The sequence below is a fragment of the Phyllobates terribilis genome, unplaced genomic scaffold, assembly GCF_046119375.1.
Source record: "Phyllobates terribilis strain yellow unplaced genomic scaffold, ASM4611937v1 Scaffold_10__3_contigs__length_209671492, whole genome shotgun sequence".
Taxonomy (NCBI): domain Eukaryota; kingdom Metazoa; phylum Chordata; class Amphibia; order Anura; family Dendrobatidae; genus Phyllobates; species Phyllobates terribilis.
In genome coordinates, this window is record NW_027362770.1 from 50,858,667 (window position 1) to 50,880,788 (window position 22,122).

A 22,122-nucleotide genomic window follows, 5' to 3' on the forward strand; every position below is an offset into this window, starting at 1 on the left:
CCACCGTCCGATCCCCTACATGCGGTGTGGTATCCCCACCGTCCGATCCCCTACACGCATTATGCTATCCTCACCGTCCGATCCCCTACATGCGGTGTGGTATCCCCACCGTCCGATCCCCTACATGCGGTGTGGTATCCCCACCGTCCGATCCCCTACACGCATTATGCTATCCTCACCGTCCGATCCCCTACATGCGGTGTGGTATCCCCACCGTCCGATCCCCTACATGCGGTGTGGTATCCCCACCGTCCGATCCCCTACATGCGGTGTGGTATCCCCACCGTCCGATCCCCTACATGCGGTGTGGTATCCCCACCGTCCGATCCCCTACACGCATTATGCTATCCTCACCGTCCGATCCCCTACATGCGGTGTGGTATCCCCACCGTCCGATCCCCTACATGCGGTGTGGTATCCCCACCGTCCGATCCCCTACATGCGGTGTGGTATCCCCACCGTCCGATCCCCTACATGCGGTGTGGTATCCCCACCGTCCGATCCCCTACATGCGGTGTGGTATCCCCACCGTCCGATCCCCTACACGCATTATGCTATCCTCACCGTCCGATCCCCTACATGCGGTGTGGTATCCCCACCGTCCGATCCCCTACATGCAGTGTGGTATCCCCACCGTCCGATCCCCTACACGCATTATGCTATCCTCACCGTCCGATCCCCTACATGCGGTGTGGTATCCCCACCGTCCGATCCCCTACATGCGGTGTGGTATCCCCACCGTCCGATCCCCTACACGCATTATGCTATCCTCACCGTCCGATCCCCTACATGCGGTGTGGTATCCCCACCGTCCGATCCCCTACATGCGGTGTGGTATCCCCACCGTCCGATCCCCTACATGCGGTGTGGTATCCCCACCGTCCGATCCCCTACATGCGGTGTGGCATCCCCACCGTCCGATCCCCTACATGCGGTGTGGTATCCCCACCGTCCGATCCCCTACACGCATTATGCTATCCTCACCGTCCGATCCCCTACATGCGGTGTGGTATCCCCACCGTCCGATCCCCTACATGCGGTGTGGTATCCCCACCGTCCGATCCCCTACATGCGGTGTGGTATCCCCACCGTCCGATCCCCTACATGCGGTGTGGTATCCCCACCGTCCGATCCCCTACACGCATTATGCTATCCTCACCGTCCGATCCCCTACATGCGGTGTGGTATCCCCACCGTCCGATCCCCTACATGCGGTGTGGTATCCCCACCGTCCGATCCCCTACATGCAGTGTGGTATCCCCACCGTCCGATCCCCTACACGCATTATGCTATCCTCACCGTCCGATCCCCTACATGCGGTGTGGTATCCCCACCGTCCGATCCCCTACATGCGGTGTGGTATCCCCACCGTCCGATCCCCTACACGCATTATGCTATCCTCACCGTCCGATCCCCTACATGCGGTGTGGTATCCCCACCGTCCGATCCCCTACATGCGGTGTGGTATCCCCACCGTCCGATCCCCTACATGCGGTGTGGTATCCCCACCGTCCGATCCCCTACATGCGGTGTGGTATCCCCACCGTCCGATCCCCTACACGCATTATGCTATCCTCACCGTCCGATCCCCTACATGCGGTGTGGTATCCCCACCGTCCGATCCCCTACATGCGGTGTGGTATCCCCACCGTCCGATCCCCTACATGCGGTGTGGTATCCCCACCGTCCGATCCCCTACACGCATTATGCTATCCTCACCGTCCGATCCCCTACATGCGGTGTGGTATCCCCACCGTCCGATCCCCTACATGCGGTGTGGTATCCCCACCATCCGATCCCCTACATGCGGTGTGGTATCCCCACCGTCCGATCCCCTACATGCGGTGTGGCATCCCCACCGTCCGATCCCCTACATGCGGTGTGGCATCCCCACCGTCCGATCCCCTACACGCATTATGCTATCCTCACCGTCCGATCCCCTACATGCGGTGTGGTATCCCCACCGTCCGATCCCCTACATGCGGTGTGGTATCCCCACCGTCCGATCCCCTACATGCGGTGTGGTATCCCCACCGTCCGATCCCCTACACGCATTATGCTATCCTCACCGTCCGATCCCCTACATGCGGTGTGGTATCCCCACCGTCCGATCCCCTACATGCGGTGTGGTATCCCCACCGTCCGATCCCCTACATGCGGTGTGGTATCCCCACCGTCCGATCCCCTACATGCGGTGTGGTATCCCCACCGTCCGATCCCCTACACGCATTATGCTATCCTCACCGTCCGATCCCCTACATGCGGTGTGGTATCCCCACCGTCCGATCCCCTACATGCGGTGTGGTATCCCCACCGTCCGATCCCCTACATGCGGTGTGGTATCCCCACCGTCCGATCCCCTACACGCATTATGCTATCCTCACCGTCCGATCCCCTACATGCGGTGTGGTATCCCCACCGTCCGATCCCCTACATGCGGTGTGGTATCCCCACCGTCCGATCCCCTACATGCGGTGTGGTATCCCCACCGTCCGATCCCCTACATGCGGTGTGGTATCCCCACCGTCCGATCCCCTACATGCGGTGTGGTATCCCCACCGTCCGATCCCCTACACGCATTATGCTATCCTCACCGTCCGATCCCCTACATGCGGTGTGGTATCCCCACCGTCCGATCCCCTACATGCGGTGTGGTATCCCCACCGTCCGATCCCCTACATGCGGTGTGGTATCCCCACCGTCCGATCCCCTACATGCGGTGTGGTATCCCCACCGTCCGATCCCCTACACGCATTATGCTATCCTCACCGTCCGATCCCCTACATGCGGTGTGGTATCCCCACCGTCCGATCCCCTACACGCATTATGCTATCCTCACCGTCCGATCCCCTACATGCGGTGTGGTATCCCCACCGTCCGATCCCCTACATGCGGTGTGGTATCCCCACCGTCCGATCCCCTACACGCATTATGCTATCCTCACCGTCCGATCCCCTACACGCGGTGTGGTATCCCCACCGTCCGATCCCCTACACGCGGTATGGTATCCCCACCGTCCGATCCCCTACACGCGGTATGGTATCCCCACCGTCCAATCCCCTACACGCGGTATGGTATCCCCACCGTCCAATCCCCTACACGCGGTATGGTATCCCCACCGTCCAATCCCCTACACGCGGTATGGTATCCCCACAGTCCGATCCCTTACACACGTTATGGTATCCCCACCGTCCGATCCCCTACACACAGTATGATGCCCCCACACACGGTATGATGCCTTCACAGTCAAATTTCCCACACACACAGTATAATGTCTTTATGGTACATTCCTCTACACACGGTATGATGTCCCCACAGAACATTCCGCCACACAGTATAATTCACCCCCAGTCCAATCCCCAATACACAGTAAGGTGTTCCTATAGTACTTTAAACAACACAGCATTATTTCCTCCCAGCACATTCTGCTCCCCCCCACACACAATATGTTGTTCCCACAGTATATTCCCCCACACGGTATGATGTCTCCCCTGTACATCACCCATTTGCAGTATGATGTAATTCCCAGTACATCACCCCATTCACAGTATGATGTCCCCTCAGCACATTCCCCCCTATAGAGTATAATGTTCCCACAGTATATTCCCACACACAATATGATGTCCCCTCAGTACATCGCTCCATTCACAGTATGATGTCCCCCAAGCACATTCCCCCTTACACAGAATGATGTTCTCACCAGTATATTCCCCCCACACAGTATGATGTTCCCACAATACATTTCCCAACACGGTATAATGCCCCCCAGTACATCACCCCACACAGTATGATGTCCCTACTTTACACCGCACACCCTATGATGTCCCCAAATTATATTCTTTCACATACAGTATGATACCCCCACAGTACATTCCCCCTGCACAGTGTGATACCCCCACAGTACATTCCCCCTACACAGTATGATGCCCCCACAGTACATTACCACATACATACAGTTTAATATCCCCATAGTACAGTATATTCCCTATCACACACACAGCCTGTCATCCTCATAATGCCTGCCAACACACAGAAATCCTGTGGGATCTCCTCCCAGACCTGAACTAAAGCATCCGCCAACTCCTGGACAGTCTGTGGTGCAATGGAGCGGTGGATGGAGCGAGACATGATGTCCCAGATGTGCTCAATCGGATTCAGGTCTGGGGAACGGGCGGGCCAATACATAGCTTCAATGCCTTCATCTTGCAGGAACTGCTGACACACTCCAGCCACATGACGTCTGGCATTGTCCTGCACTCAGAGGAACCCAGGGCCAACCGCACCAGCATATGGTCTCACAAGGGGACTTAGGATCTCATCTCCGTACCTAATGGCAGTCAGGCTACCTCTGGCGAGCACATGGAGGGCTGTGCGGCCCTCCAAAGAAATGCTACCCCACACCATTACTGATCCACTGCCAAACCGGTCATGCTGAAGGATGTTGCAGGCAGCAGATCGCTCTCCACGGCGTCTCCAGATTCTGTCTCGTCTGGCACATGTGCTCAGTGTGAACCTGCTTTCATCTGTGAAGAGCACAGGGCGCCAGTGGCGACTTTGCCAATCCTGGCGTTCTGTGGCAAATGCCAAGTGTCCTGCACGGTGTTGGGCTGTGAGCACAACCCCCATCTGTAGATGTCGGGCCCTCATACCACCCTCATGGAGCGGTGCGGTTGGCCTAATGCAGGACAATGCCAGACCTCATGTGGCTGGAGTCTGTCAGCAGTTCCTGCAAGATGAAGGCATTGAAGCTATGGACTGGCCCGCCCGTTCCCCAGACCTGAATCCGATTGAGCACATCTGGGACATCATGTCTCGCTCCATCCACCAACGTCACGTTGCACCACAGACTGTCCAGGAGTTGGCGAATGCTTTAGTCCAGGTCTGGGAGGAGATCCCACAGGAGACCATCCACAACCTCATCAGGAGCATGCCCAGGTGTTGTAGGGAGGTCATACAGGCACGTGGAGGCCACACACAACACTGAGACTAATTTTGACTTGTTTTAAGGACATTACATCAAAGTTGGATCAGCCTGTAGTGTGTTTTTCCACTTTAATTTTGGGGGTGACTCCAAATCCAGGTCTCCATTGGTTAATTTCCATTGATGATTTTTGTGTTATTTCGTTGTCAGCACATTCAACTTTGTACAGAACAAAGTATTCAATGAGGTTATTTCATTCATTCAGATCTAGGATGTGTTATTTGAGTGTTCCCTTTATTTTTTTGAGCAGTGTACATATAAATGAGATCTCCTTTGAGGTGTCCTTTTTCTAAGCTAAATAAGCTCAACTTTTCCAATCTCTCATCATGGGAGAAGCCTTCCATCCCCTATAGTAATCTTGTTGCCTGGCTTTAAATTTACTCTAAGGGCTCATGCAGATGAGCGTATAAATCGGATATGTGTGCTGTCCGATTTTTTAAATCAAATAGCACAAGGACAGCACACTGACACATGTTATTCAATAGAGCTGTTAAAACAAATGATTTTTCTCAGCCAGACTGTTCGTTAGAAGAAAGTAGGCCCACTACAATTCTTTTATTTTCTGATTTTTGGATGAGATGCACCCATTCAAGTCTATGGGTGCCTAAAATAAAAACGTATCCCACATTGAATATCCAATTTTTTTGGATACATTTCTAGGAAAGTGTATTTGAGCATGTATTCTCTTTAGTGTAAATGTATGAAAACAGGTGGCACACATGAAAAATAGTTGAAAAGCGTCAGTTTTCTGAATGAAACTTGAACAATATCCTGTTTAAAATGTGGAGCCCAAAACTGGATCTCATATTCTAGATGTGGCTTCACAAGTGATTTACAGAGGAATAATACATTTGGAGCACAGGATTATCTCTCTTTTTATACACACTAAATTCTTGTTTGCTTTTGCAGCTGCTGCCTGACATTGTGCACTGCTGCTCAGCTTACTTGTAACCAGAATACCCAAGTCGATTTCCATTTAATGTATATACAGCAATAGGATTACTCCATCCTAGGTGCATTACTCTACATTTATCAATATTAAACCTCATTTGCCAAGTGTTTGCCCATTCAGTCATCTTATCCAGATAGTTTTGCAATATTATACAGCCATGCTCAGCTTTTATCCTACAGAGTTTTGGGTCATCAGCAAAGACTGATCTTTACTCTCAATCCCATCCATGAGATCATTAATAATGAGATTAAAAAGAATTGGTCCCAACACAGATCCGTGCGGTCCCCACTGCTGACTATATCCCATTTAGAGAATTTATCATTTTTGACTCTTTTTCCTGTCCCTTAACCAGTTTTCTTTTACCCAGTTACCTATGGTTTAGATAGTGTTTAGAGGGTGACAGACTCCCTTTATATGGTTTTTCCCAAGTTCACCCTTTAGGAGCATGGCTACCCAGCCTCCTCACTTCCTGATTGCTGAGGGGTGTACATTCCCGTTTGAGTGCAGGTTCAGGGAAGCACTGTCACACCGCTGCCCTGAACTTGTGCTCTCCCCGTGCTGCTATACAAGGCAGCCATGTGTAAATTGAACACTTACATTATTTCTATCTGTTCACAGAATTAATGGCTCTTCTACACCTTAGTGGGATATATACTAACTCCTGTTGCATCTGTTTAAAGCAAGGGCAGGGAACCTTTTGTCTGCCAAGGGTCATTTGGATATTCATACCATCCTTCGGAGGCCGTACAAAATGATCAATTTGAAAATGACTCTGATATTTAGTCAAGCATTTAAGTAACTCATCCCTAATGTGATGGTTGGAGCTGCTTCTCTTTGATGTAGCTGAGATGTTAGGTGGTATGGATGATGTTGCTATTCTTAACTGCTTTTGGTGATTTGCGTCGGTCTGGAGCGCAGACGCCTCTTTGCGATAAGTTTTGTAAAGCACTCGCAGTGGTAAGTTGTAACCAACATAGATGTGTATGTCAATGTATATGTCACTGCAGGTCTCCTCACAGTGGTAATCCATTACTGCTCACATATTGTTTATAGAACTCAAGCAGTGGGAGATCTGCAGTTTACATATCATAGGAGACACCAAGACTGCTATATATACATAGCCAACAAAAACTAGACTGTCGTATATACACAACATAGGAGACACAGAGATTGCTATGTATACATCACATAGGAGACACAGAGATTGCTATGTATACATCACATAGGAGACACAGAGATTGCTGTATATACATCACGTAGGAGACACCAGGGGCTGGGGCATAGACCTCATAGAAGACATGGGGATGCGGTGTAAGCATCATAGGAGAAGCTGGGGCTGCCGTTGGTTTTTCTTTGGGAAAAGGAGAGCATAGCGCACTAACTCCGCCCACAGAGTATGTCCAGACACTAATACTAGTTAGTGTCCAGAAGTAATCTTTCATTGCACGCAGCTTTTAGTAGTGAACACTGCATGCATGTGCTCTCGCAGAGCAAGAATAAATTAAATGGCCGGCCCTAGCACTGCAGTCCTCAGGAAGCTGGTTTCCCACACCTGGTTTAAAAGCTTCTGTCAGTGTCAAAACTATTTCAACTAGTTATACAGTTCAACAGGAGACTTAGGTTTCCCTTCTTTAATTGTACAGAAAAATGGTTTTAATGCATATACAAATGAGGACTCCTCGGTGCACCCTTTGGTGTGGCCAAGGGCACAGTGCACCACTCTGCCCACTCAATCAACATGCCATGCACACCTTCTGCCTGTCCACAGCGGTGCTGCCCGAATTGAATTCCAGGCCCTGAAGGTCCTCACTGACACTGCAGGTGCCAGACAGGCAAGCTCACTGTAATCCCTCTCCTGTCTGCAGCAGCTGCTCGCTACTGTGTGACCCTGTATGCATAAAGTCAATGCCACAGACCAGCGAGAGGAACAAGTGCACGCCTGCAATAACACTGTGCATTTGGGCTTAGCTAGTTTGCGTAGAGTCTGTACAGAAGTACATGGCTGGGGATTTAATTCAGGCAGCATTCGCTCTAGGCAAGCGAGTGTTGTCAATCAAGGAATGTTTGCAGCATGCTGGTTGAGTGGATGGAACAAGTTCTTGGTCAAGTCAGTGGTGGACAGAGGAGCCCTCATTTCCATATGCAATAAAACCATTTTACTGGAAACCTATACTGCAGATGAGTGCTATAGGGACTATGTCCCCTGTAGGACTGTATAGTTAATGTAAAGGGAACCTGTCGGGTCCGATAACAATATTAACCTACAGATATAGCATGAATCTGCAGGTTAACAGGGTTATTAAAGTGCCTAGTCGCAGTACTGAAAGAAAAGCACCCATGAGAAAATTAGCTTCCTCCGGGGAGCCACCGGCTTTCAGTCATGCAGGCGGGATGGAGTGGCTTCACAACTCAGAGTGGCAGCTGTAAGCACTCCCTGGCACTGACTGACAGCTCTGCACTGACGCGCAAGTGTTTGGGGTACCAGGTATGGGTGGGTGGTGTGGGATTCTCGCCACAGCTTAATGCTTTCCAGGCTTTATGCCTAAATTGAGTGATAAGTTGTACCAGCTCTGATTGTCCGTACTCTTCCCTGAGTTTAAAGGCAGTTCTGAGGTCATTTAAGTGAGACTGGCCACAGGTTACTTGGATGACACTGCCAACCACGCCATTTAGAAGAGCATATTTAAACAAATAAGAAATTCCAGCCCCAGTGATGACGGGTCTTGGAGACGTGACTACTGTAGCAGTGACCCATCACCACCACTATGGTTGACTACGCAGCCACCGATTCACTGCAGCAATCACAAGTAGACAAGGCACTGTGCAATGGCAGCCATTCTAAAGGGGCTGTTTAGAGCCCCATTTTCGGAACTGGTTTGGATTGTAGACCGCCCTTTGGATGTGATAACTTACTGGGTGAGGATAATCCCTTAGTGAAAACCCTCATAGAATGATGTCCATTTGTGTAACTGTCCATGTGATAAGGTCCTGGCTATATAGGTATTGTACGCAATAAAAGACTACAGACACAGGAGCCATAATTGGGAATGTTTATTGACTGTTAGCTTAAAATTGGGGGAAAAGTATATTACAAAATATATTAACAAAATGCACAACAAAATGAAATGGCATGATCAGTAACTCACCAATTATGGGTCCAAAAAAGAAACATTGCAGCTCCCAATACACTGAAGTGTAAAGATATACACATACATACCTGATTTACAGCTCACACAACTCCACGAGAACATAGGAAATGATGACCCCATTCAAATAATAGCACAACTATACTCATGTGCTCATAGTTTTTATCCGTGAATGTGCAATTTTACTTATGTTATATATACTTTAAGATATAGCATCTATTCAGTTCTCTACAGCATTCACAGAGGCTTGATAGAATTATTAAAAAAAGGAAACGATAAGCAAGCCAGAAATGCGGAGGGAATAAAATGACATATTTAAACAATATTTCATCAAGCTCGATTCATTCATGTTCTCCAAGATTGTTAAAGAAGCATCCCTGCAGAAACACAACTTTCCATCACTGCGCCCCCAGCTGATTGTCAATCACACTCAGGATTTCATATCTGCAGTACATATCTCAAACACCACTTTAGAATTCACTGTGTTCTCCTGCTCTATGCAGCTTGAAAAAAAAATCTTTAGATGTCATTAAAATAAAAATATATACAATTTACTCACTATCCAACCTCCATTGATTTTCCCGATGGCCTAGGTTTGATTCTGGAGACACGTTTTCTTGTGCTGATACAAGAAAAGCGCCAAGTGTGAAGGGGGCTGGCTAACTTATTTCAGTAGCTAAACCAATTGATTAGCAAGCACTAGTTCAGCAGCCACATCAGTAGGCTCCCATCTGCCAGCATCCATGGTTCTTCTTTTGATTAGCTAGCCTGGCACAACGTTAAATGGGCATCATGCCCCAACGATGATGTCGTGCCAGGCTGGTTAATCAAAAGAGGATCCAGGGATGCAGTCAGGTAAGAGGCAGGTAGCAGGGCTCCTGTCCAGCGGCCACACATGAAAGGGGTACTCCCATCTCCAAGATTCTATCACAATATGTAGTAGATGTAATAATAATATTAGCAAATGCCTCCAATTATAAATGTATAGTTTTTGTAATTCGCCAAGCCTCTTTCCTCATGTGCAGGCATTGCAGGGCCTTAGGTATCCATGGTGTGGTAGGTCGACTTATTCGGCATCTTAAAGAGGTAGACACAGAAACCGTTTCTATTTAAAGTCTGGCTGGTTTATTGCAATCCTCATAAACCACATCACAGAAAACTTAAATACAGCCTTTGTCCGGCACAGGGTAAAACAAAGTAACAAGTCCATACAATAGTGCTGATTAGCCCGCCTGGCTTAGAGTCCAGCTTCTTAGTCCCTTAGCAAAGGCACTCAAGCCAGGAGATCTGCACACCTCCATACACACACCTTGTGTGACACAAACCAGGTCTCATTTTATCCAGTGAACCACACCCAGGGGTGGAGATATAGTGAGCAGCCGTTCAGCTGCTCATAATCAACCTGTCATGGCCAATTAACCCCTTTTAGTCCTATATGCACTAAAGCATTACTTCAGGTTTATCTCTCATCCACAATGTGTCTAACAGCCACCTTACAATGGTTACGACCACTGATATAGTGAGAGTTAGTCAGCTAGTTGCTAGTGACATAACCATGGATACATAAGGTCCTCCAATGCCTGCACATGAGGAAATACATAGTGAATCAGAAACTACTACATTTCTAATTGGAGGCATTTGCTAATATTACTATTAATACACCTACTACATATTGGGATAGGATCTTGGAGATGGGAATTCTCTTTTAATGACATGGCTGCTGGACTGGGTCCTGCGAATCAATTCAGACCATCTCTAGTGACAACCAATGCAATGAAAAAGAAGGGGGCTGGCTTAGCAGTACAAAATGAACTAGTAAGCCAAGACCCTTCTCACACAACTGATGCACTGTTACGAGAAGCATTCTTGAGTCAAATTCAAGCCAGACGTTAAGCTACTAGGACCTGCACCTTTGTTAATACTAATTAGTAAAGTGTACAGATTTATATTTTAAAATCCTAAAAACATCTAAAGATCTTTTTATTATAGCTGGACCACCCCTATTATATCATGAGGCTTCACAAAGCATCACGTCAGTAGAGCCAGTAACTTCTCTGCCTGCGGGAAGGACAGTGTGATTATTCTTCCTTCTATATTCTCCTAACTAAACTCTGAGACCTTGGGAGTCATGGAGGAGGAGCGGTCATCTTTTTTATTATAACCGTGTGACAGGAGCTGTCTAATCATCATCAGTAATAGGCGTTTGTGTCCACCTTGCGGTGAACCTGAGTGGTACAGTTCATGCAGCTTCATCATATAGGAGGTTCTCATAATTGAGATGGCGAGGTGTGTAATGAGATCTAAGAATGAATCCATGAATTTTCAGACAAAAAGGAACAACGGAATAAGATAATACTAGTTGAATCATATATTGGCTGACTAGTTACAAAAATGAAAAAAAGATTTTGCATTGTAAAGCATCTTTAATGACTTTGGAAGATGGTCCAGAGACTGCTGGGTTCAAACTAAGCTAATATGCTGAATCCAGCACGGATAGATCTACAAACCATAAAGATACTACTTGCCCTGTTCTTGGGTGAACATTGCTCCCTCCTGTACGGTTCAACCAAAATTTGAGAGGTCTTCTAAACTGTATGGTCATCCTGTGATTGCAAGTACCAAGGTTTGTTATGGGCTATAGTATAATAAGCTCAGCACAAAATGAAGACTTAATAAGTACCACAAATTTAGTTAAGGAGAAAAGAAATCACCACCATATTCTGTATGCTGTTCTCTTGGTTTTCAAAGTATTGCTGCAAAAAAAGTAGCAATTCATTTTATTGCTTCCTTTACATAAATCAGCAATTCTACAGTAAGCCTGGTCAGAGGTTAAAGGGAGTCAGTCAGTAGGATCAACCCCTAAGCCGTCTATATGGGCATGCCGGTCATAGGAAGATGAATAAAATTATATTTTGTTATCTGCGATCCGATATTTTATTCCAGAGAAATCCACATTTTTCTTATATGTAAATGAGCTGTTCAGGACTATGGGCCGGATACTGATCTGCATGAAAATCTGCCACCAGAGCTTATTTTAAAGGGGGTGTTATCGGTGTGAGTCATATAATTGACACTTTGCCTTATAATCAATCATTCACAGAGATGCAGTGAGATTAGAACTAATACAGTACAGCAGAGCTAACAGTACAGCAGAAGTGAACTTGGTTTCATTACAAAAACATTTGCAGCTGCAGTCCTCTCAATGCTTCAGCTTCCATCTAGCAGGCAGCCAGTGTTGGCGAAGGCAGGACAGCACAGCTGACAGCAAATGTGCTTGCTGTGTTTGAGGAGACAAGGCTCAACTCTGCTGTACTGAGTTAGTTATAATCAGGCAGAGCTCTACAGCAGAACTAACAACGTTATGACTGGACAAGTGCTGCTGCAAATGTTTGTAATGAGACAAAGTTCACTACTGCTTTACAGAGTTAGCAGATCAAGTAAAGTGCAATAAAAAATGTTTAAGATTTTGCATGCATTTTATAAAAAATAAATAAAAAAACGTAAAAGGGGTCATAAGTAATTACTTTTGTTAGAACTGTTGGCTGTTTCAGCCTCTGGTTATTCCTCCTGTTAGCACTGACCGGGCCATGTCAAAGTGTTCAGGGACACGACTCATTGGCAAGGAAAATTGTAAAAAATAGTAGTCAATGTATCAATACATTTCCAGGAGAAATAAGAAAACACTAAAGGCCCAATTAATTTTTGTATTTGTGCCTTTCTTCTGTCTAGTTTTTATTATTCTTCTTCTAATTTGCACTTTTTATTTTAACTTTTCTATATGGATTCACCTGTTGTTGTTTTTTTTTAATGTTTATCATTGTGGAAAGAGTTTGGGGTTTCTAAAGGTTTTTGGCCGATTCAATTTCGACTTAAGAAGTCACATCATTGCATAATCTCAAGTCCCCCTTGGAGTGATTTTATGTACACCTGTTAAGTTTTTCAAATTTTTAGTGGAACATGTAACTTTTTGTGCTAAAAAGTCGCAAAAAAAAAATTAAAAGACAAAATAAAAAGATATTTTTGATTTTATGCAAAATTCATTAACCACGTGCGCCATTTTGAAGAAATGTCCAAGAATAAACAAAAATTACTTTTTAAAAATCCCCTTCGTAGAGGAGAAATGCTGAGTCTAATACAATATCATGTCAATAGAATTTACATTAATATGGAAATAATTGGTCATTTGCGATAAAAGCGGCTTCACAGAAAAAAAAAAGACATATACATGACATATACTTATTATAAATAATGCTCACAACACAATGATGGCGGTTGTATTCCCAATGATAGAGATATGAGGACAACAGACTATTTGAATCCATTCAGCTGCCAGACGGTGATAAAACAAAGAAGACATCCAGGCAGGCAGGTAAGTACTGGTACTACTGGGAAGTGTGGTCAGCACGTGAGGTCGGAAAGCACATTTCCTTAGTTGCATGTGACGTGATAAAGGTCCAGACTGTACACATGAACAACTGTAAGTCCAGACCATTGTGTCCTATGCATCGCTGGCACACATGAAGGCTTGCTGCTTTTTTCCTAATAAGAAAAGCATGAAACATGATACACATTCTTAATCAAAAAAAAAAAAAATAATTAAATCCCTTTTATCAAAACACCAATGGAATTTCAGCTCATGCTAGATGGAGTAACACAACCATTCACACAGGATTGGTAAAGTACCCACAACAACAGTGCCCTATGCCCGCCTAGGAATACAGTGCTGCTGGGCAAGGTCTTCAACTTCTACATTAATTTGACTTAAAATGTGACCCTCTAGGATTATCAGCTCGGGAATGTAAAACACAAGCGAGTTTACCCAATTTATGATCATGTAATTTCTCTTCCCTTTAAAAGGGCTGTCCAGATGAAACTTGAAGCACCACTCCAGGGGGTTTGTTTTTATTCTTCAGCGCTGGAGTGGTGCTTCTAATCTAAGGTTCTTTCCCTCAGTCTTATACTTACCCGCCGGCGTCTTCACCTTTTATTGGCGCCACTCCAGTCCTACAGCACCATCTTGTGACAGCAACTTCTGACTGGCCAGAAGGTGGCGTTAAAGGTCACAAGCTCTCAATGTAAGTCTATGTATGAGAGCCAGAATAAGGATCTTATAGACTTGTATTGAAAAGTGACGTAGGGCTCGCTCCAGCAAAACACTGGAATGATCTGGCAGGTCACAAACTGCTGGAGACCGATGGGAGCAGCGGTGATAGAAGGTGATAAGTATGAGAATAAGGGAAGGGAACTTAGATTACAAGCACCACTCCAGCGCTAAAAAAAAAAAATGCTGGACTTGTGCTTTAAATGGTAATTGCAAAAAAAGTACAAGAATGTATGTCACGACAGCCAATGGAAGGATCAATAGAAGTTGACATATGACTGGATAAAGGGGTTGTCCCATCTCAGACATATATGTGATATATCTATCTACAGGACGCATACATGGCAACTCCCATACAAATGAATGAGAGCTGCACATGCACAAACACCTTTCCATTCCTGGTGGCTTGTGATGTATCTCTTTTGAAAACAGGGTCCCGAGTCCCACACCCCTCTAAAGTTAAAAAAATATATATACACAGTACTTTCAACTGATACAGTTACGGCCTAGAACTTTAAAAGAAAAAAAGGATGATCTGGCAATAGGGATGCAGTGACAGTAGGAAACCCTTGTCTGACACCACCGCAGAAGAGAAACCCTCTCTGTGCAATACATGGGACCTGTATGTTATACTGTCTAACAATCCTAAACAACCATTATTTGACTTAGATTATATTTTTAATCACATTTTTCAGACCAATTTAATACAGAAAGTAAAAAAATTCAAAGAATTCTCAAGCTTTTCAGCAGCGTGTCACTAATGTACCCACATCTGGTAAATGTGCGGAGGTCACTACAGGAGGAGCCGCGCTGTCCACATCACCTTTAATTGATTTTAAAGTGCCGAGAAGTTAGCGACTATTGTTTTTCACTGGTCATTCACGTTTATAAACATTTGACATAATGAACCTCTCCATTGATGAGATACGTGATGGACTAGTGCAAAAAGCGTGCAAGGCAGATGCCATAGGGAACAGATTCCTAACCAAACTAGTTGAGCATCAGCTTCTTTTTTTTTTTGTCTGCACTGGCATTTCTAAATCTCTGCCATTATTTACTTTGGATAAAGCAAAAAAAGTTTTTAAAAAAGCAGGCAGATTTATATACAATACATGATAAGGGCTTTGACCTATGTACATTACACCATTTTCCAATTTCAAAGTGCTATGAAAGAGTTTCAAGGGAATCTGTCAGCAGGTTTTTGCTAGGTTATCTGAGATAAGCATGATATAGGGGCACAGATCCAGATTCCAGCGATGTGTCACTTACTGGGGTGCTTGGTGCAGTTTCGATAAAATCACAGTTTTCGCTGCTGTAGATGTAGCAGTGCTCTGAATACTGAGCTCTTTCAAATCACGCCAACACCACTGATTGGAAGATGCTAATCAGTGTTGGGACGGTGTTACAGATTAGGAGGACTATATGGCACAAGACCACTAGTGATAATCTCCTGCTGAAAAAAAAACACTGATTTTATTGATTGCAGCCGGGTAAGTGATACATTGCTGGAATAAGAGTCTCTGCGCCTACATTATGCTGCTCTCAGATTAAATAGAAAAAAACCTGCTGACAATTGCCTGCTCTGCACGTAAATAATGAGGTCTTAGCCACATGTGTAAGCTGTATTTTACATTTTTTTGGCTACAAAACGTACGCTCTGAAAGTGAACTTACTCTACATCAGACAGTATTTGGTATTATCCTTCCACTGATCAGTTTAAATGTTATTTTATGGCCTTGTTATCATTGGAGAACAGAACTGTTAATGCCACAAATATAATGTTCCTACATAAAGAGATCACGGTAACACTGCATGCAACAGTTAATAAAAAAAGGCAACCCCTTTTTGCCGCAAAATAAGTTACACAAGCCAGCAAAGAGACACATAAAAAAACAAGGTAAAAGATACGAATGCCACAGGGCACAAACTCAGAGAAGTAGATTAAAATATTCCTGTAAAAGTGTGAATATGACTGAGAACAGTGTCTAGTCTAAACTTTAGATAAAACCAGGTGATCATACAAACATTTGAGAATTCCTCCTCTGTACTTCTGCATACACACATATAAACGGTGACGCACGTCTACTCGACAGGATGTTTGACGTTTGTGTCCACAACAGAATGGAGTCCCCTGCTAAGTGCTGTGGGGTAAGGAAAAGCTGCATTGTTGCTTGTGTAACCTAGATTGGAAAGCCGTGATAGAGCTTTTATGCTACCTGGAGGTCTCCCTGGGCTGACTTTGTATCCAGCGGCTTTGGTTGTGCCCAGTGGTCTGCCAGGACTTGTTTTAAAGCCAGCAGCTTTGGTGGTTCCCAGAGGTCTGCCAGTGCTGGTTCTGTAACCCGCCAATTTGGTGGTGCCAGATGGCCTTCCACGTTTGCCAGCTTTGCCAAGGGTCTTCTTTTTCTTTAAATCACTTTTTGTGTCCAGGTCCCTGTCGCTTGTGGTCTGCAAATGAGCCTCATTGATGGTTTCCTGCGTCTGACAGGAGATATTCTTGTGGCTAACAGTATGGCTGTATTTACTTTGCTGAGTGGCGTACAAGCCAAATTGCTCCACACTTCTCATGCTGTCTTGACCAAGGCAGGAAGACTTGCCGCTTCCACAAAAAGCCACACTGTTATTTGCAACCGGACGCATCATTTTCTATTAGGAAAGAGCAAACAAACCTTGTAATAAGCAAGTCACACATAAGCAAGTCACACACAGCCACCCCAGTTCACCCATAGAAGGCAAGACCAATAAAGAGATGACTCCTGTACTAACAGCAAAGCTGCAGATAGCGGGAAAACGCTGTGTATTGTGTGAAAACCCGAATATATTCCCACACCACACTGCATAGATATGCCGTAGGGATGGCGTGTGCTCAAGAGCGGTGTCTGCGCCACCCTTAGATGCTGCGGTTAATCGTGACTATGGCATCTAAGCAGTATACCAGGAAAGAGGAACCATATGGCAGTCCATTACCCCCCACCACCACATGACAGTGCAAGCTTAAGTAGTGCAGTGTATTATGCAAGTGATCAAAAAAAGAAATAGTAAAATGGTTTATAATAATGGGTGGAATGTCGGGAATGGGCTTTTTATGAACACTTCTTCAACGATTATTGCACTTTGTAAAACGGATTAGGCTAGTGCATACTGCAATATCTTTCACATGAACCATCAGTCCATGTGGAAAAATGACTGGTGTGCACCGAACCATAGGTTATTGGGTCACTTTGAGGTCGGTCACATACATAGACAGAACACTGACCGATAATACGGCAGTCTGAACCTGCCCTAAACTCAACCACTCAGTTTTTGTAGTTAAGTGAACACTAAACAAGAAAAATGCACAGAATTAAAATAATAACCCAGCACTTCCTCCCTTACTCATGGCCATTACCTTGGGCCTATTCTGTCTCATATTGTAATATATATAAAGAAGTCCTCTGCGTCTCAGCAGTAAAGAAAAAGAAAAATCCAGCTTCCACGGAATTAAATCTTCTTTCTTTACTTAGTTCACTAAAAGTGGGGACAGGGGTACAACCACTGGGGGAAGTGTGAGGGGAAAGGAAACACAACACATTAGACGCGTTTTGAGCACATTACATGCTCTTCAACTCCGTGTGGTCAAGAGCATGTAATGTGCTCGAAACGCGTCTAGCGTGTGGCTTTTCCTTTCCCCTCACACCTCCTCCCAGTGGTTGTGCCCCTGTCCCCACTAAAAAAAAAGAAGATTTTATTCCGTGGAAGCTGGATTTTTCTTTTTCTCCATTGTGTGCCGTGTCTGGCAGGGACACTATCCATGCTTCATACCACGAATTCGGGACCTCAATTAAGGGTGAGCTGATTACTGCTTGGTTTATATGCTATTGCAAAGAACACATATTGCCCTTCGGTATTACAGGGCAGTTAATTGGTGACTGCGATAATCTGCTTTGACAAATTTATTTCATATGTATAAATATGTTTAAAGGAACACTACAGGAAAAAATGAAGTGCTGCCATATGGCGCCTTTCTGGGGCATTTTTGAATTTCGAAAATGTACACCACCCGCTCAGACCCCACAATAGTGCACTATATGGGTATGTGCCCACGATGTGTCCAGGCCTGCCTCCCAGGCGCCGCTGAAGATCCGCCGCCAGCTTTCGCTCATCTATGCAAATGAGCGGCGCCATTTTTTTTTTCCACCTGCGGACTTTCCTCATAGGAGGTTAGATCTATGGGGAAAGCCCGTATGCGGACCCGCTGGAGAAATTGACATGCTGCGGTCAGAAAAATGCGCCACGTCAGTTCCGCGGGTGAGCCACAGACACAGAGGACATGGGATTTCTACAAATACCATCAACTATGCTGTAACATCTGACCGCTGCGGGTTTGACACTGCATAAGTCCGCAGCTTCTAACTCGCAGCGGCTCCGGATTGTGGGCACACAGCCTATAACTTCTCACTGTAGTCTTCCTTTAATATCTCCATGCCGAATCGGTACTGCTGGAAGTCACCTAGTAATAGAGAGCAAGTCAGTGGTAGAGGTACATACACAACACTGAAATTACAACATCAAGAAGGGAAAGTCGTGGAATTAAGGAAATCACAGGACCGAGAGACATGTCAATGATATGCAAAGGATGAAGAAGAAAAAAATGAAAACAAAATGTCAAAAACATTTTCATATTCAGTATCAAGTATTAGCACCACATACAAAAACACTCGCATGTACACACCTTGCCTGCTATCAGTGAAGTTATTTGTGGTTGTCTGAGGAACGTTCGGCCACACTGAATGCTCTTTGGCAGGTCATCAAGATCCGCTGCTGGCAGTGCCCTTGGCAATTGCCAAACAATGATGTCCCAGATATGCTCGATGAGAGACAAGTCTTGAGACGCTGCTGGCCATGGTAGTACATTTAGGTCACACAGGATGTTCACAGTAGCACCAGCAGCACGTGGCCTGGCGTTGTCATGTTGCTCCTGGTACACTTTAGAGGCATGGCCATACCACTGGTTCCATGATAGATACTTTCTGTACAGAAAGTATAATTGGATGTCACCTACCAAGTCTAAGACATCAAGCGGTGTCTACACAAACCATCGGAAGACGTTTGCAAGTCATTGGGCTATAAGTCAGATGTCCAGCTACAGATGTCCACTGACCCACACCACAGCTCTCAGATAACAGGGAGCAGAGCAAGACAAAAATGGAGACTGGAATAGAAGCCTTTCCTCTTCAGCGATGAGTCCTGCTTTAGTCTTGGATGTAATGATAGCCAGATAATAGTGTGGAGACCACAGGGCAACTCCATGAAAAGCCCTTTACAGGGAAAAATCACACCAGTTCTACTCCCGGGATTATAGTGTGGGGTGGTATAACGTAGAGTAGCCGGACCCCACTTGTCTTCAATCCAGGTGCACAGCTCAGCATTAAAGGGAATTTGTCACCAGGTTTTTACCACCTAATCTGAGAGCTTCATGATGTAGGGGCAGAGACCCTGATTCCAGCGACACGCATCACTTACTGGTCTGCTTAGTGTAGTTTTGATAATCTCCTGCTGTTAAAACAGTGATTATTAGCGGACTAGAAAAACTGCTGCCATGTAGTCCTCTATATTCATGAGCTTTGTATAATCCTGCCCCCCCCTCACTGATTGTCAGCTTTCTGTGTACAATGTACATGGACAGAACATTGCCAATTAGTGGTGTGGATGGGGTTATATACAGAGCTCAGGATTTAGAGAACTGGCAGATAAAATGACAGCAAGCAGCCCAGTGATATTTCGCTGGAATCAATGCCCTCACTTTATGTGACTCTCAGATGGGGTAGCAAACACCTGGTGACAGATTCCCTTTAAGTGAATTGGCTGTGAAACCAGTTCTATGGCCAGTTCTTCAAAGTGTCCTAGGTGTCGTTTTTAAACATGACAACACCAGGCTGCATGTTGCTTGTGTTACTGTGAGCAGCCTGTGTGGTCTAAAAATCCTGTCATGGCCTGCAGCGTCTCCGGACTTGTCTCCCATTGATCAAATATAAAGGTAGCTGCCAGCAGTGGATTTTGATGATTTTTATCCCTCAAATGTATTCAGCATGGCAGAACATTCTTTAGACAATTAATAACCTCATTATAGCAGTGAAGGCATAGGTGGGTGCGTGGATTTCTGCAAGTGACGTTCATACCTGACACTGAATAAATGGAGATCAAGGGCTATCGATCCTGTGACTTACATAATTCCACAACATTTCCTTCTTGGTGTTGCAATTTCAATGTTGGAGGAGTGTGTATTACTGTATGTGGCGATACCAATTGTAAATGAATACAAAATAAAGAATAGCAGAAACAAACAGCTGATCCTCCGATCGGTAACCTGCCTTGATATTTTGTTCATCCAGAAAAAATGGATCGCAAAAACCGGGGTGGGTAAATGATTCACGTACATGCATTCCAGGCAGGTCCTGACGTCGAAACATGGCAAAGTCAAAGAGACTGTATTTAGAAGAAATCCAGAATAATGCACACGTCTGCAAGCAGATCTTCTAATAAAGCACGGTCGGGAGATGGCCACATATAATGCATAAGGGCAATCACCTTCTGGTTACACAATTCAGCCTGGATAAGAAAAACAAACAAAAACAACGTTTTTACATATCATTTTCTTTACAATGACATGTGAAAAATACATATATGCACACAATTATAACTTCTCAACGCTCGAGCACAGTGGCCGACATAAGGGTTGTCCTTGTATCCTATTCATAGTTCACTTCAGTTGTGATCTTCTTGGTAAACCCATTTAATATGTCCAAAATATACTGAAAATATAACCCAGCTGGTACCCAACCTTTGCTCGAAGAATGAAATGTGCAAGTTTAACCAAATAAAGGACCATTCCTGGTAATATCCAAGGTGTCTTCCCAAGGCCATTACCGCGGCTCAAGAGTAGAGTAAAACCGCTGAAGGTGAAGTGGCACATATGTAGGACAATTGCTGGGCATGGTGCCTATATGCACAGACAAATGAAGTATGGTAACCTAGGCATGGGCCGATCTAAGCCACACCATTACCACCCAATGTGCACGCACCCTAACAATTATTTCTCCCTCTATGGCTTCCACTAGTAAGCACAGCAGAAGTCATAGTTTTTCCCTCGGGGCAGTTTTTTTTTTCTGGAGTGCAATAAATTTCAATATGTTGTCCTGCTCTGAGAAACATCTCCAATAACATCCCCATTGATTTCTTTCACAAAATTTTTATCTTGTCAAATCAGCTAGTTTTGGGTCATTTCCTGTCCATCAGGTCATCGTTGCGTTTCGCAGGCGCAATATCACAATAGGGTTTATTCACATAACTATATCCGGTCACTGGACTTTTGCAAGTTGCTAAAAACACAGCTAAAAAGGCAACATGACTTTAAAATCTGAACGTCTTTCAGTCCGTAAGACTCATAGAGATCCCTTAAGTAGGCCATACACACGAGAGCAATATAACATGAGCTGCCAGTTTGGCCAAAAGCTTTCGCTCTTTTGACTAGTTCCTTAGCCGAGCATTAATGTGTTGTCAATGGAAAAAGGGGAGAAATCCGCAGCCATACCGCTCCATCAGCCCCTTATCTCCACGGACCCCAAAAGATTGAAATGCCCAATGTCAACTACCCAGTCTCTTCCTCAACATCTGTCAGAGAGTCAGAAGGCCTCCATACGTGTGTGTGTGTGTGTGTGTGTGTGTGTGTGTGTGTGTGTGTGTGTGTGTGTGTGTGTGTGTGTGTGTGTGTGTGTGTGAGTGTGAGAGTGAGAGAGTTTGGACACACCTCATTTAAAGATTTTTCTGTATTTTCATGACTATGAAAATTGTACATTCACACTGAAGGCATCAAAACTATGAATTAACACATGTGGAATTATATACTTAACAAAAAAGTGTGAAACAACTGAAAATATGTCTTATATTCAAGGTTCTTCAAAGT

General features: G+C 45.2%; 1 protein-coding gene across 6 annotated transcripts in view; it reads right to left on the bottom strand.

Moving 5' to 3' along the window:
* Nucleotides 1-13,086: 13,086 nt before the first annotated feature.
* CUNH5orf24 (chromosome unknown C5orf24 homolog) overlaps nt 13,087-22,122 on the bottom strand; it is a 34,818-nt gene continuing 25,782 nt past the window's right edge. For 3 of the 6 annotated variants that reach the window (XM_073649548.1, XM_073649550.1, XM_073649549.1), the window contains 2 exons: nt 20,531-20,768; nt 13,087-16,826 (listed from right to left, as the gene is read on the bottom strand). In XM_073649548.1, the coding sequence (XP_073505649.1) occupies nt 16,263-16,826; nt 20,531-20,629 (663 nt within the window). In that variant the 5' untranslated portion in view covers nt 20,630-20,768 and the 3' untranslated portion in view covers nt 13,087-16,262. The remainder of the gene's footprint in view (nt 16,827-20,530; nt 20,769-22,122) is intronic. The other 3 variants (XM_073649552.1, XM_073649551.1, XM_073649553.1) reach the window with 3 other exon arrangements.